General features: G+C 45.1%; 1 protein-coding gene across 4 annotated transcripts in view; it reads right to left on the reverse strand.

The window, feature by feature from the left end:
- Positions 1-14329, reverse strand: part of TMEM181 (transmembrane protein 181) — a 73931-nt gene that overhangs the window by 14607 nt on the left and 44995 nt on the right. For all 4 annotated transcript variants that reach the window (XM_027056538.2, XM_053222030.1, XM_053222031.1 and 1 more), the window contains exons 6-7: positions 11568-11678; positions 1164-1244 (exon numbers count right to left, since the gene is read on the reverse strand). In XM_027056538.2, the coding sequence (XP_026912339.1) occupies positions 1164-1244; positions 11568-11678 (192 nt within the window). The remainder of the gene's footprint in view (positions 1-1163; positions 1245-11567; positions 11679-14329) is intronic.

Raw genomic sequence — 14329 nt, forward strand, 5'->3', positions numbered from 1 at the left:
AATCTACATATGCCAATGATTTTCTGAGCAATCTGGGCTTCCTGGGCCAATGGGCCATTTCTCCTGGTCTGTTAGGCTCAGGCTCATGTCTCTGGTTTATGAACATAGTGCCCTGGGTGCCAGCTCTTTGGGCCCCAGAGTGTGGCAGCAGCAACTCAGACATTAGAGATGCTTCAAGAAACAGCAAAGATTTCTGGTGACCAAATATAAATGGCACTTCTCCACTTTCCTTTAGTAGGTCACTTGGGGAGCCCAGAGCATGGCCGGGAACGCAACGCAATCCCCAGCTCTCTGCATATTCTACTATACTCCAGAGGCCATGTCCCACCCTCCATCCACACCCAGGTCCCATGTCACCACCATCTGGCACTTTTCTCACGTGCCTACCCCCCCACGAGCCTATGTCCTGCTGTGTACCGTCAGATTGTAAAGCACCAAGTGATCCCTGGGTGGCGACTGGAGTGGCCACCACCGCAAAGACTCAACAGATCTCTTGAATGTCACACCCTCTGCATCAGCAAGCGGCAAGCAGCTGATGGGCAGAACACCACCCTTTGGATGGCACTAAGTACCAAGGCACACCCCCTCCTCCTCCAGTTTTAAATTCTCATCAGCACTGATGGGGCCTTTGTGGGGAACGCTTGTGCTTTAAGGGTAAGCATTTTCCCCAAAGTCACAGGGTGCTTGTGGATGCTGAACTCAGACCGCAAATGAGACAGAAGCTTGCACTTCCAAACCCACTCATCTGAGGCCTGCCTCCTGAAAACGCCCAAAGACTGAAAGGTCCCATACGATTTCCCACATGTACAAACCAAAGAATGTCCCTGCTGTATCTGCCTACATGCAAAGAAGATGATTCAAACAAGTTAGGTTAAATGGCACACAGGTTAAATGACATGGTCTTTGCATTCTGATGAGCATTTACTTAAATGTCAGCCATCTGTAATCACTATTACATGGAAGTTCTTCCGTCGTTCTTTTTGCCCTGCAGCATCCTAGCAGACATACAGAATATTTGGTAATATCAGGTTGGCCCATTGGATGGAGCGTCTCAGAGTTCAGATAAATCTCCTGTGTGGGTCATATGTCCGTAATCATCATTCATAAAGTAACTCTGCCCTTGTTAGGATCCTGACGTGGTCTGTCGGGCAAACAGGACTTACAGTGACAATGAAGGTAAGCACCACAAAGACGAATCGGAACCAAATTTCCAGTTGGGAAAATGCAGGGTCATAAGTCTTCCACTAAAACGCAAAGTAGGAAAATAATTTGAAAAGATATATGCATCTAAAAGGAAGTACACCAGATTATTAATAATAGTTCTGTCTTGATATGAGGCTTTAACTTTAAATGTTCTCTTTCCTTATACTTTCTCGTATGTTCTATAATTTTAACAGTACATTTTTATGTTAAAGAGCACAGACTTAAGAAAATCTTAATTATCAAACATTGAAAATAGTTTTAAATGGTTTGCACTAATGATAAATCTGGCAGACAAATCATTCTGTAATCACAAGAGCATTTTGCTTTTAAACCTGATATTAAAAATTAACACTGTCAGTCCCTTTATTAGAAAAAGCTACGCTTTCCATGAAAAGAAACAGATTCTTAAAAGATGTGAAAATGTGAGTAGGTAGGATGTTCTAAAAAAAATAAGTGAAACATACAAATATGAATCTGAAACCAAAAGCACAATGGAACTACAGGTGTCAGCTCTCATGCTGAGTAGATTCACCCCTATCAAGTGTACACCTCACACAGCTGAGGATGCAGGCAGCACATGCCAATGGCAGGCAGAAGGCAGCCCTTCCAACCTCAGTCACCAGCCAGATTTACCACCAGACCCCAGGGCACTGCACTGGGCCAATGAGCCCTAGTGTGTTAATGCATGGAATTCAAATCATCTGAGCAATTAAAAAAAAATCTACTTCAGAACAGAGTTACAGACACGACATTTACCTTGCTTACTTGAAACATTTAAAATACACACATACACACACAGGTAAGTAAACACCCACACAACCTAAAACCCTGGACAGATGTAATGAAGGACAATAATCTCTGGCTGATAAGAGCGGTACACCCTCCAGCTGCCCCAAGCCATGGCAGGGAGGGAGCCCAAGCAGAGCATCACGAACACACCTGCTGGGAGTCCAGGGAGACAATCCACCGGCTGCGATTCAAAGGACAGAGTACAGAGAGGAGAGCTGTAAGAGAGAGACCTGGATACCTGCCAAAGACTGTCCTTGTCACATCTCCACCTGAACACTGATCAGGGCATGAGTGTGAGTAAACCACCTACCGCTGGAAGAAAAAAATCTCTGAAATGGATCACTGGCACTCACAGAGGGCCAGTAATAGTGCTTGCTCTCACAGACAGAAAAAAACACACAAAGGGGCACAAATGCTCCCACCCCAGTGGTGAGGAAAAAAAGTACCCTTAGATTTCATGCTGCTTTGGCCCTATTTAGTGAAGTTTAAAAGACCTTAAAAAAAAAAAAAAAAAAAAATCAATCCATTTCCAAGTAACTTGACAACATCCCAGAACAAAGCTCAAGGATTATTTATAAGAATACAAAATCTAACATCAATAATGTCTGGCATTAAATAAAAAATACCACACATGTAACACTGGGTCAATTATACTCAAAAAAAGAAAGGAAAAAGAAAAATACTAAACATGTAAAAAAACAAGAAAAATGGAACCATAACGAGGAAAAAACTAATCAATCAAAATTGCCCCAGGTATCACAGATGATATAGAATTAGCAGATAAGGACAGTGAGAAGCTGGAGGAAAGTCTGAACATGTGAGGGAGAAACCTGGAAATGGAACAAGAGCAGAATAGACATTGCAGAGATGAGAGAATGTGGAGACATGACAAGAGAAGTGATTTTAAATGAACTGGAGCAAAAAATAAACAGAACACCAGTAAGTACGAGACGACTTCAAATGGCCTAATAGATGTATATTTGAATTTCTCAGGGGGGTGGTAAACAAGAGGACGAAACAAAATATGTGAAGAAGTAATGAGCAAAACTTTTCCAAATTTAATGAAAACTATGAAATCACAAATCCAAGAACTCAATGAACCCTAAGTAAGAAAAACATGAAGAAAAGTACACCAAGGAACACCAAAATCAAATTGTTTAAATCAGTAAAAGAGAAACATCTTAAAAGTGGGGGTAGAGGGGGAGGAGAGGAGCACCAGCACAGGGTCAAAGATACGGACAGCATATTTCTTGCCAGAAAAACATAAGCTAGAAGACATTCTCAAAGTGCTGCAGATTAAAATCACAATGCAATACCACTATACACCTATTAGAATGGCCAAAATTAAAAACACAACCATACCAAGTATTGATGAGGATATGATGCAACTGAGCATTCTCATACACAGCTGGCAGAATGTAAAACAATATAACCACTTTGGAAAAAGTCTGTCAGTTTCTTAAACAAACATACCCCTACCATATGACCCAGCCACTCTGATCCTAGGAATTCATCCAAGAGAAATGAAAGCACACGTCCATACAGAGATTTATACACTGATGTTCACAGCAGCTTTATTTATAAGAGCCATAAACTGGAGACAATCTAAGTGTCCATTAGTGAGTGAATGGATGAAGAAATTCTGCTGTGTCCACATACCAGAATATTACCCAGCAACAAAAAGGAATGAACTGATACACCCAACATCATCAATTAATCTCAAAATAATTATGCTGGATGAAAAGTAAGATTGTGTTTATATAAAATTCTAAAAAAATACAAATGAATCTGTAAGGAAAACAGATCAGTGGTGGCCAGGGGACAGAAGGTAAGAGGAGGAAGAGACATGAGGGAACTTTTAGGAAGTGAGGGGGTATGCATATTATCTTGATTATGGTGACTTTTTCCCAGGTATGTATGTATGTTAAAAGGGATCCAATCTGGGGCGCCTGGGTGGCTAGGTCGGTTAGGCGTCCGACTTCAGCTGAGGTCATGATCTCGCGGTCCGTGAGTTCGAGCCCCGCGTCGGGCTCTGCGCTGATGGCTCGGAGCCTGGAGCCTGCTTCCGATTCTGTGTCTCCCTCTCTCTCTGCCCCTCCCCCGTTCATGCTCTGTCTCTCTCTGTCTCAAAAATAAATAAAAACATTTAAAAAAAATTTTTTAAAAAGGGATCAAATCTTATATTTTAAATATGTGCACTACCCTGTATGTCAATTATGCTTCAGTAAAGCCATCAAACAAAAACCAACAATTAACAATCAATGTTAATGAGAAAGTAGCAATTATGAGCACTGATGGGGGTATCAATGGGAACAGAATATTCAAATAGAAAAAAGTACAATACGTATCTTAGCTGAAAAAACAGATTTAAGACATAATCAAGAAGAGAAAGAAAAAGTATTAACGTTAGGCAAAAAGTCACAAAATACATTTAAAGTTAACAGTGAAGAAAGTAAGTTTTTCACCTTCAGGAGACTGTAACTCTTCAGAAAGGAAATAACTATGGACCCCCACTGAAGAAGGGAAATTCTGTTTTAAAGATTGTCAGAACAGTATAAAACTCACTCACTTTCAAAATTAACACTAGAAAACAATGCCCCGAGCACTGGGTTGACAGCTGGTGCACGGTGGACACTCAAAACTGTACTGCACTCAATCCAGTCTTCCTTTGCTCCTGCTGTACCTTTCCCTGTCCTTCCCGATCCAGGGAAACCATGTTCACATAGCATTTATCTCTGGGAGGATGCCTTCACTAGCAGCAGCTGAGTTCCTCGGAGACCGGACCAGCCTCAGGGCTCAGTCTGGCATTCACTTGTGCCAAGGGCTTGAAAAGTCTTTCTTTTCCTTCAAGTGAGCCCAAGAAGAATGCAGGAAGTTCAGAGAACATGGCCCTGGCCCCTCCACCTCAAACAATGGATCCAGTGATGCCAGGCCCACTGGGATTCTGTCAATCAGTTGGCCAGTGCCTGTGCCAGTGCCATGATTAGGACCACAGCCACTGCATGGACCTCATTCTATGGAATTAGGGAGTTTTGTCTTTGTGTTTTCTTTTAAGTGTGAATATGTATATTTGAGATTAAAAAGGAAATAAGTAAAAGAAAACAAACAGAAAACACTCAGGCTCTAGACATTTACTGTGAAATCTTCAGAGCCATCAATCCATTCACTGGCATGTGTGGTAAGGTCCTTTGGCCTTCACAAAGCCGCCTTTGTCCTTTCAGAGATTGGGCTCACCCTGCAATACCACAAACTGACTTTGGAACAAGTATCCATTTTATGCCCTAGGCCACTTCTCCCTAAGCAGAATCTAGAGAGTTTTGGTCCAGTTTCTCCATTCATCCATTCAACATTTGTTGAGCACCTATTCTGACTACATGCAAGCAAATATGATGTCAAATATGGTGCAGACAGGAAACACTAACAAACAAAATCAGAAAAATGCCTCCAGGAGCTAATGTTCTGGCAGAGAACATATACTCTAATGATAACCTTCAAGCCCTTTGACTAGGAAAGCCACAGGAACACACAGGGGTGGGGGCACATTGGGGTACAGGCTGCTCAGGTAGGTGGTATTCCCAGAAACCTAACGGAACTGGTTCACAGCCCATTTGGTTTCAAGCCCACTTGAAAACCAATATAAAAGATTATACACAGAAATATCTGGAGGGGAAGAACTTTTGTAATGTCCTATTAGAACAACATATCAAGAGTGATCCAAGAATCCAGTCAGTGCTTATCAAAGTGCTGCCTGCTGCCAGACCTCTCAATTCACATGAAAACTGGAGGGCGTCCACTGGATGGAAAACTGAAGGACTTGGGAACATTAGCTGTTGTTTTCATCTCATCTACCAGTGAAAGGCTGTGGCTTAGGAAGAAAAAGAAGGAAATGCGAACAGCTGGCTGCAGTGTCGCTCAAGAATCAACCAGAAGGTATTTAATTAGAGGGGAAAATGCCCAGCTTGGCCCTGAAGACACTGGGAGCTGATGTGATGCGGGTGGAGGTGTTCACAAAGCTCAGGAGAAAATGACAGGCAAGTGAGTAAAAGCAATCTGCACCATGTCTAAAGTCTACACTCCACTGCATATGCAGAGCATGGCCAATAGAACAAACCTTTTTAAAAAACACCAGAGATAAGCGCCATCTCCCACATACCTTAAGGCCTGCAGGGTGGTCTTGACTTGAACATGGTAATGGGATGTGGGCAAGAGGTACTCAGAAGAACAGCTGATAGAAGAAGCAGAGATGGAAGGACGGCCACTCTACTTCAAGCAGATATGAATGTAAGTGGAAATCAATGAACCAGATGTTCACGGAGTATGGGAATGAAAACGAAAGGAGCGAAATCAAGCTTCTCAAAGTAAGGGTACATAGCCTCAACAACCACACCAGATGGAAGATAAAACCCACACAGCAGGCAAGACAGGAAAAGGGCATCAACCATCTAGGTGTCTGCTTAAGGACAGACGTCTTCTGCCAAAAACGTAGCATGTGAATACTTGGAGCCTGCCCTCATGACGATTCTCTCTCCCAGTAGGTTGGAGTAGCAACCAGGGTAATTTTCACCCTGAACACGACTTCTATCAATGAGAAAGAACTGGAGAAGCCCAGGGGAAGATGCCCACATGGACCTGCAGCTCTTGGGGAAGAGCCACAGCCACCACCCCACACAGGGAGAACACAGAACTCAAGTCTCCAAATGCCAAAGGTTTCCTAGAAAACACCAAACAACAGGAATAGAATAATACATCAAATTCTGTCAAAGAAGCAAGGACAGTCTAAAGAATGCGGTTAAACAGGCACCAACCTGCTGAGCTCTGATTTTTAATCACATATCTTGTTAAGTTTTTACTGAAAGGTAACATACCTATGAAAACCTGTATGCATACCCTAAGTGTACAACTCAATGAACTGTCACAAATGGAACACACCAGTGTGGACAGCATTCCGATCAAGAAACAGCATCACAGCACCCCCAGAAGTCCCTCCCCATATGCCCCCTTCAAGTCACTAACCTACCCGAGTAACACTAATCCTGATTTAACAGCACAGATTCATTTGCCTGTTCATATAACTTATATAAATGGAATCATACACTATGTGCTATTGTGTTCATCATCATGCTTGTGAAAGTCATCCCTAAGGCTGCACGTAGCTGTAACCACTCCTCCTCACAGCCATACATACTCCGTTACAGGAAAGGACGTGCCACTATGAGCATTCCTTTTATTAATGGGTACAGTTTGGAGCTATTAAGAACCATGTTGCTAAGACATGAACAATGAAATGCATGCCTTCTGGTTGATGTTTGTCCATTTCTGGTGTATCAGTTTACACTTCCACTAGTGGAGCACAGGAGCTCTGGCTGCTAGGCGGCCTGGCCAGCGTTGGCATCTTTTTGACTTTGTTATGTTAGCCATTCGGTGCATGTATGATAGCATCACTGACATACTTTTTAAATGTATTTCATTTGATACACTTTGTTTACTTCTGAGAAGGAAATGAAGTCAGCTTATAATAAAAAGACAGATTAGACAGGAGCAAGTTTTAAAGTTTTTTAAATGGCAAAACTGTAAAGAAAGGGGGCAAATAATCACACCAGAAACCTATATCAGGATATTAGTAATTGTCACAATTCAGCATAAAACTGGTATTTCTGAAATTTCCAGCAGCTAATAGCAAAAGTGACATGTGACAAGCTATATACCTTTCAGTCTCTAGTAAAAGCAGTTTATAACAAATGGTCAAAAGGAATCCTATATGGAGGTTTAGATCAGTGTTCACAACATAATGGATATTTTTCAACAGCAGTTTTATAAAGATACAGAAGTACTTTGGGTAAGGTTCTCTGATTTCTCAATGCATCTCTATATGAGGTTTAGACATAACAGTAAATTGTGATTTACTGAGGTAGCTCTTCAATAACTAAGCTTCTTAGAATGAATTGCCAGAGGGTATCTTGGACTTCCTCTTTTAAATATCAGTTGTCTCAGGAGCCTTTTAAAAAAAATAATTTTCACTTCTGATTATAAAGGTAGTAAAAAGCTCATTATTAACACACACACACACACACACACACAGGGGCACCTGGGTGGCTCAGCTGATAAAGCATCCAACTTTAGCTCAGGTCACGATCTCAAGGTTCAGGAATTTGAGCCCCACATCGGGCTCCGTGCTGATGGCTTGGAGCCTGGAGCCTGCTTTGAATTCTGTGTCTCCCTCTCTCTCTGCCCCACCCTTCCCCCCTTTCTCTCTCTCTCAGAGATAAATAAACATATTTTAAAAAAAGAAAAGAAGAAATCAAACAGTAAACCCACCACCCAAAGACAGCTTTCTAGAGTTTTCTATAATAAAAAATATTAATCAATACTTTTAATTCATACACTTTTTCTTTTCCTTTTTTAAATCAATAGCAGTTTGTGGTATTTAATATATTTTGTGACTAGTTCATTATTTTAACAGCTACAGAAAAACTAATCTATTTATTTAACCAGAACTCTACTGAAATACAGATGACCCACAACTTCCTGCTACGAAAAATAGAAATCTTTGTACATTTCTAATTATTTCCTTAGAATAAATTCACAGAAGTAGAATTACTAGGTCAAAAAAGAACATGCACATAAAGGCTTTGCTACACCACCAAACTGCCCCCAACACTGAAATCAATTTACACCATTAAACTGTACGAGAGAATGTATGCCCTTGCATCTCACTGACCTTAGATGTTATTTTTCTTGTGGGTATTTTCACCACTTTCCAGGTTAAAATAAGACATTTCTAGGGGCACATGGGTGGCTCAGTTGGTTAGGCATCCGACTTTAGCTCAGGTCATGATTTCAGTTTGTGAGTTTGAGCCCCATGTCAGGCTCTGTGATAACAGCTCAGAGCCTGTAGCCTGCTTCAAGTTCTGTGTCTCCCTCTCTCTCTGCCCCTCCCATGCTCTCTCTCTCTCAAAAATAAACAAACATTCAAAAAATTAAAAAAAAAAAAAAAGACATTTCTTTCTGAATTCTCTGACCCTTGGGTTTATAAGCAAGGATAAAAACCAAAGTCTGCCGGCCATCTGAATTTCTTAATTTGTGAAGTGCTATGGTGTTATCCTTCAATTCAACCCAGATATATTTATTTCAAGCTTAACTGTTTCCAGGCACACTGTTGGGTACTGGGAATACAGAAATGTACAAAAATGTAGAAAAATCTTAGGTGACATCCCTCACAAATCCCAAGGGTCTTATGTATTAGCATTCTGGACTTCCTGAAGAGCGCCACCCAAAACAAAGCTCTGCCTATTGGCATTCAAGGTGAGCTGTTCTGACAGCAACTTCCTCATTGACTCCCCCAGTGAGATCACATCACCTGCCTTCTTTAGCAACAGTGGAATGACATGTACCAAGTTTATCTGAGATGTGTATCAAATTATTTGGGAAGAAGTCCCAGAGAAAATAAAATAGATACAAAAGATGAAAGAAGAGAACCTCAGTCAAAAACAAGAGTCCAAACCCATGTAACAGGGTCAGGGTGAACTAAGCCTGGGGGAGAGCTGCTGAGAACTTTGGTAAAGGCCTTCAGGGGGTGATGCTCCTATAAAGATGAAAAGGAGAGGTCCCCTGTCTGAGAAACATGGTGCTCTTTGTTTTCTGCATTCTTGATTCCAGGTAATTCTGAAATAGCAAAGTCTAAAGCACAGATGATTAGCACAAGACAGGATCAGCAAGGCTGAGCCTGGGGCATCTGTCTCAGACCCTGTGAACTTGAGGACACGGGCAGAATGCTGGCCAGACTTTCTGAGGACAAAGCTCTAGGAAATCTTCATACGACAAAGAACAGAATCCAGATTCAAACTCAAAAGATCAGGAGAGGCTAGACCAAGAAGTCAAAGCTGCTGAAAAGAAATTCAAGAGCAAAGTGTTAAGGTCTGAGCAGAGTAAGAATTGTTACAAACCAACCAAAGAAGCAGAGAATGAAAAAGGCCAGACTCAACAGCAGTTACGGTGGAAAAAGTCCAAGGAGTCCTTACCAGCAGGCAGCACACAAGCCGACAGGTGAGGAGGCTGCCGGAGGAGCCAGCTGTCTGGTTCCAGCAGCACCTGGAGGGCCACCTACTCCTTCTGCTTGACAAGCAGCCGTCCCCTCGGCCAGGCTGACACGGGCAGCCACAGAAAGGAAACCCAGGAGCCCGAGGGGCACAGAAGCCACCCCGAGGGCCATGTCAAGGAAGAACCTCAGAGGGACCGAGACAACATTTTTAAATATCTTCAAAGCTATCACATAGGTACAGAATAAAAGTCACTTCAGGGTAGTCTGGAGACAGAAAGTGAAAAAATAAGTAATATGAACGTTAACAGGTGCCATTTGTTGAGCGCCTACGATGAACAGGCACTAGGAATGATTCCGAGCCTGGCTGACCTCCAGAGGCCCCCCGGGAAAATGGGGACCACAGGCACCAGTACAGAGGTGGGGCGGGTGAGGCCGTGCATGTCAAGACCGCAGAAGAGGGCCTACACGTCAAACCTCTCAGGAGAGGGTGCCCGTCAGTCCACATAAAAACCCTCACATGAACGTTCACAGCAGCATTATTCATAAAAGCCCCAAATGGAAATATCCCAAATGCCCATCAAGCAATGAGCAGACACACAAAATGCACTCCACCCACACAGTGAACCATCACGCAGCAGAGAGAGAATGAAGTGCTGACGTCCTCAAGAGCACAGATGAACTCTTGAAAGTACTATGCTTCAGGAGAGAAGTCAGTCACAAAAGACCACACATGGTAAGAATCCAGTCACATGAAATGTCCCCAACAGGCTAATCCACAGAGACAGAAAGAAGGTGAGTGACTTCTCAGTCCCTCAGGGACGGGGGAGGGAGGAATGGGGAGTGGCTGCCCCCAGGCTGCTTCTAGGGGATGTGAGGTCTGGCTCAATAAAAGGCTGCTTTTCAAAAGGAACCCATTACCACCTTCATTTGATCCACAGGCTTTGTGAGGCAGCTAGTTTACAGATAAGAAACAGAGGAAACAGAATCTGCTCACGGTGCCAGGACCTAAACCAGCTCAAAGCCATACTCCCGGTCACTGTGCTGGTTATACCGTGGAACAAACGAACGGAAGGAACAAAGAGGTTGATTTCAGCGGGGCACAAGACTGGGAAATCTAACCCTGCAAGCTGCACACCGGGTGGGCCCTGTGAGACCAGTGCCCGAGCCTCACCACAGGCCCCAGCGGAGCCCGAGGGCAGACCACAAGCAAGTTGAAGGGGGTCCCACCTGTTCGGCTACCAGGACGGTGCACCTGACAACCTCTTCCTGACCTTCCAACTGGAAGGCTACTCTCTATTCTCTCTGTTCTGAATCTCAGAACACCACAAAGGCTTTCTAATTTCATGTTGTTCCTTTAAGCTATTCTTGGTTCCGTATATTTAAGAAATTATGGTTTCTCTATAGTTTTTAAAAACTGTGCGTGTCTGCCCTTGTCCCAAATAACAGGATTTCAAAGCTGACATTTATTTCAATCATTTGGCAGAAGGCTGGGAACTAAACAAGCCACGGAGACACTGAGGGCAGCTGGCATACTTACTGTAAAGTTCATTTCCTTGATGGCTAGCTTCAAGTGTTCGAATCCCACAGTCACGGTATACTGAGTGTAATTCAAGTAGCCGAGGTGAGCCACAATAATTTCTGCACACTTCTGCAAAGACACAAGGAAGAGCTGTGTTTTTAAAGCAAGCAAGGTCGGCTCCCCCAGCAATTGACCCATGAAGTAACACATGGCAACCACACAGGAGCACAATGAACCACCTCCAGGGAACTTGCCAGAGCCCAGAAAAATTCAGACATCAGCCAAAAACAATTCTTAGAAAGAAAGAACCAAATGGGTATTTTTGGAAACAAACAAACAATATATGGTTTATAATCATTAGAATCTTTCTACTTGGGATGATTCAGAACAGTGTCACCCGCATAAAAAAGGTAACTACACAATGCAAACCTGACGTTCACACAAATACAATAGGGTGGGGTGGGGGGTGGTGTAAGCCAAGACACAACAAATCAGACACCCCCCCCCCTCCACTCTCCTCCCTGCTCACTTCCACAGCTGCTGCACAATATACAGAGTGGACTGCATGCCTCCTCGCCCCAATGCCTGGTCCTTCCTACGCAGAGCCCCTGTAGTCTCTGTTAGGAGGTCAGGCCCACACCTAAGACAAAGGCTGTGGGAACAATGGCTAGTGTGATCACATAGGTGTGTGTGCTCATCTGTCGGCCAAGAGCCCCCCCCTCCCCCCCGTCTTCTGTCTTGTACAACTAGGAACCGGCTCCCCTCTATTCACTGGGGGTGGTGGAGCCCTCACTCCGGATGGGGATGTGTACTCGGTGGCCAGGCAGGCAGTGACCTTGGCACAGCCACGCCGCCTGGCACACCCCATCAGAAGTTCTCTCCGTGTCTCACAGCCCAGTCTCTGGGTGGCACCTGTGACAGCTGTGGCTTTGAACAGGGCAGTCACCCCTACCACTGATCAGAGACTCCCCGAGCTAGGAATGTCTGAGGTCAGGGTAGGAAAACAGATCTGGGTGTTCTTAAGAAGCCTTCAAAAGATACGAGGACAATCTGAAGGCAGGGGTGCTGACCTCAGGGCCGGGGAAGAAATCAGAAGAAGGTGGTGTGCATGCCTTGCCTGGTCTCAGCAAACCCAAATCCACCTTTTGTTCCTCAAAGTCGGGTCACAGGAGGACGCATGGAGAGAGAGGCAGCTAAGTCCTGGGCGTGATCAGGAATGGAGAGGATCACACTCGTGAAGGTATTCATGTCGCCCAGGTGACCACTTCTTACAAATCTGGACTTTCAGGGGACGTTTATGTTAAAAACACGGTTATACCTCAGGCTGTACATATCTTCAGGTTTAAAAAACTATAGTGAGCCCACCTGACGATCTGGGAGGGAGGGGTGGGGGTCTGAGTTCAAGCTGTGGTTCGAGCACCAATTACGATGTGCTTGTGCAATCACTTGATGAGAGCACAGCAGCCTGTCACCCGCCCGGTGCGGACCACTTGCTACCCGAGGCCGACAGCGTTTTCTCTTCACATCAAGACAAAGGCAGCGTAAAGAGTCGTTGATATCTCTACAACATAAAAAATCCCATCTTTTTTTAAGTCAGGGCAATGCTCCTGGGAGAGCTAGGGTGGGACCTGCACAGACAGAACAGAAGAGAGAAGTCCCCAAGGCGACACAGCGTAAACTGAAGTAGGGCCACCGACAGGAGAGGGGAGACACCACGGCGAGGCACAAAGGGCCACTGTCAAGGTGCACAGTGTGGCGGGCAGTGCCACAGCAGTGCAGGCAAACAGCCTCGCAGGCGGCCTGGCACTATACAAGGTGCCCGAGTCTTCCTAGTTGGCCTGAGACCTTCCCCAGTTTCAAAGGGAAAGTCCCCCATCCTGGGAACTCCTCAGTCCTCGCAAACCAGAAAGATTAGTCACACCAGCCTTAGGACGAAGTCACTGACCGCCTGCTCGGTGCGAGAAAGAGCAAGGCCAGCTGAGGGCGGACTCCAGCCTGCCCGGGGGTGGAGGCAGGGCCGCGGCCTGAGCAGAGGTCCTTTCAGACCCCGCATCCATCATCCCTCCCGTGTACTGGTGGAGCTAACACAGCACCTACTGGACACAGACACGGCAGGTGCAGAGCCCCCATGGGCACCGACACGCAAGGCGCTCACATATGATATTCGACTTGATCCTCGCCACTTTATGAGGATGGTCAGGGAAGGTGTAACCCCACCCTGCAGTCAAGGAGAACACGTTACAGGTCGGCCCAGCCGTGCTCCCGTGGGTGATTACAGAGGAGGCAGAACGAGGGTCTGGTCACTTGTGTTTCCGGAGCAGCACCTGCCAGGCCCATGAGGCCGACCCAGCGGGCGGAGCTGCCACGCGGTCCCAGGGAGCAGGCCCTGGCAGGGAGGAACCATAGATGCGGGCCAGGAAACCACAGACGGGGGCCAGCCATCCAACAGGAGCCCTGCCATCTGAATCCTTTCCTGCCAGGACAAACAGTCCTGCTCTTCACTCTTCTCAACCGGGCGGTGCGTGGTTGCTAAGGATACACGCTGCACAATAACAAACCACGAGCTGAAATCCTGGTCCCCCGTCACTAGTGTCACCTCAGGCAAGTACTCTGACCTTGCAGAGCCTCAGTTTCTTACATAATTTGGGGCTCTGGTAACAGTGCCTGCTCCGTGGGCCTGCTGTGGGGACTCAATGAAACCTGACTGCATGGAAAGCCAGGCATGAGGCCTGTCGGGGAAACCACTTTCCTAACCTTACACTCCAACGCGTTCTCTTTTC

Source organism: Acinonyx jubatus, chromosome B2 (assembly GCF_027475565.1).
Source record: "Acinonyx jubatus isolate Ajub_Pintada_27869175 chromosome B2, VMU_Ajub_asm_v1.0, whole genome shotgun sequence".
Lineage (NCBI taxonomy): Eukaryota > Metazoa > Chordata > Mammalia > Carnivora > Felidae > Acinonyx > Acinonyx jubatus.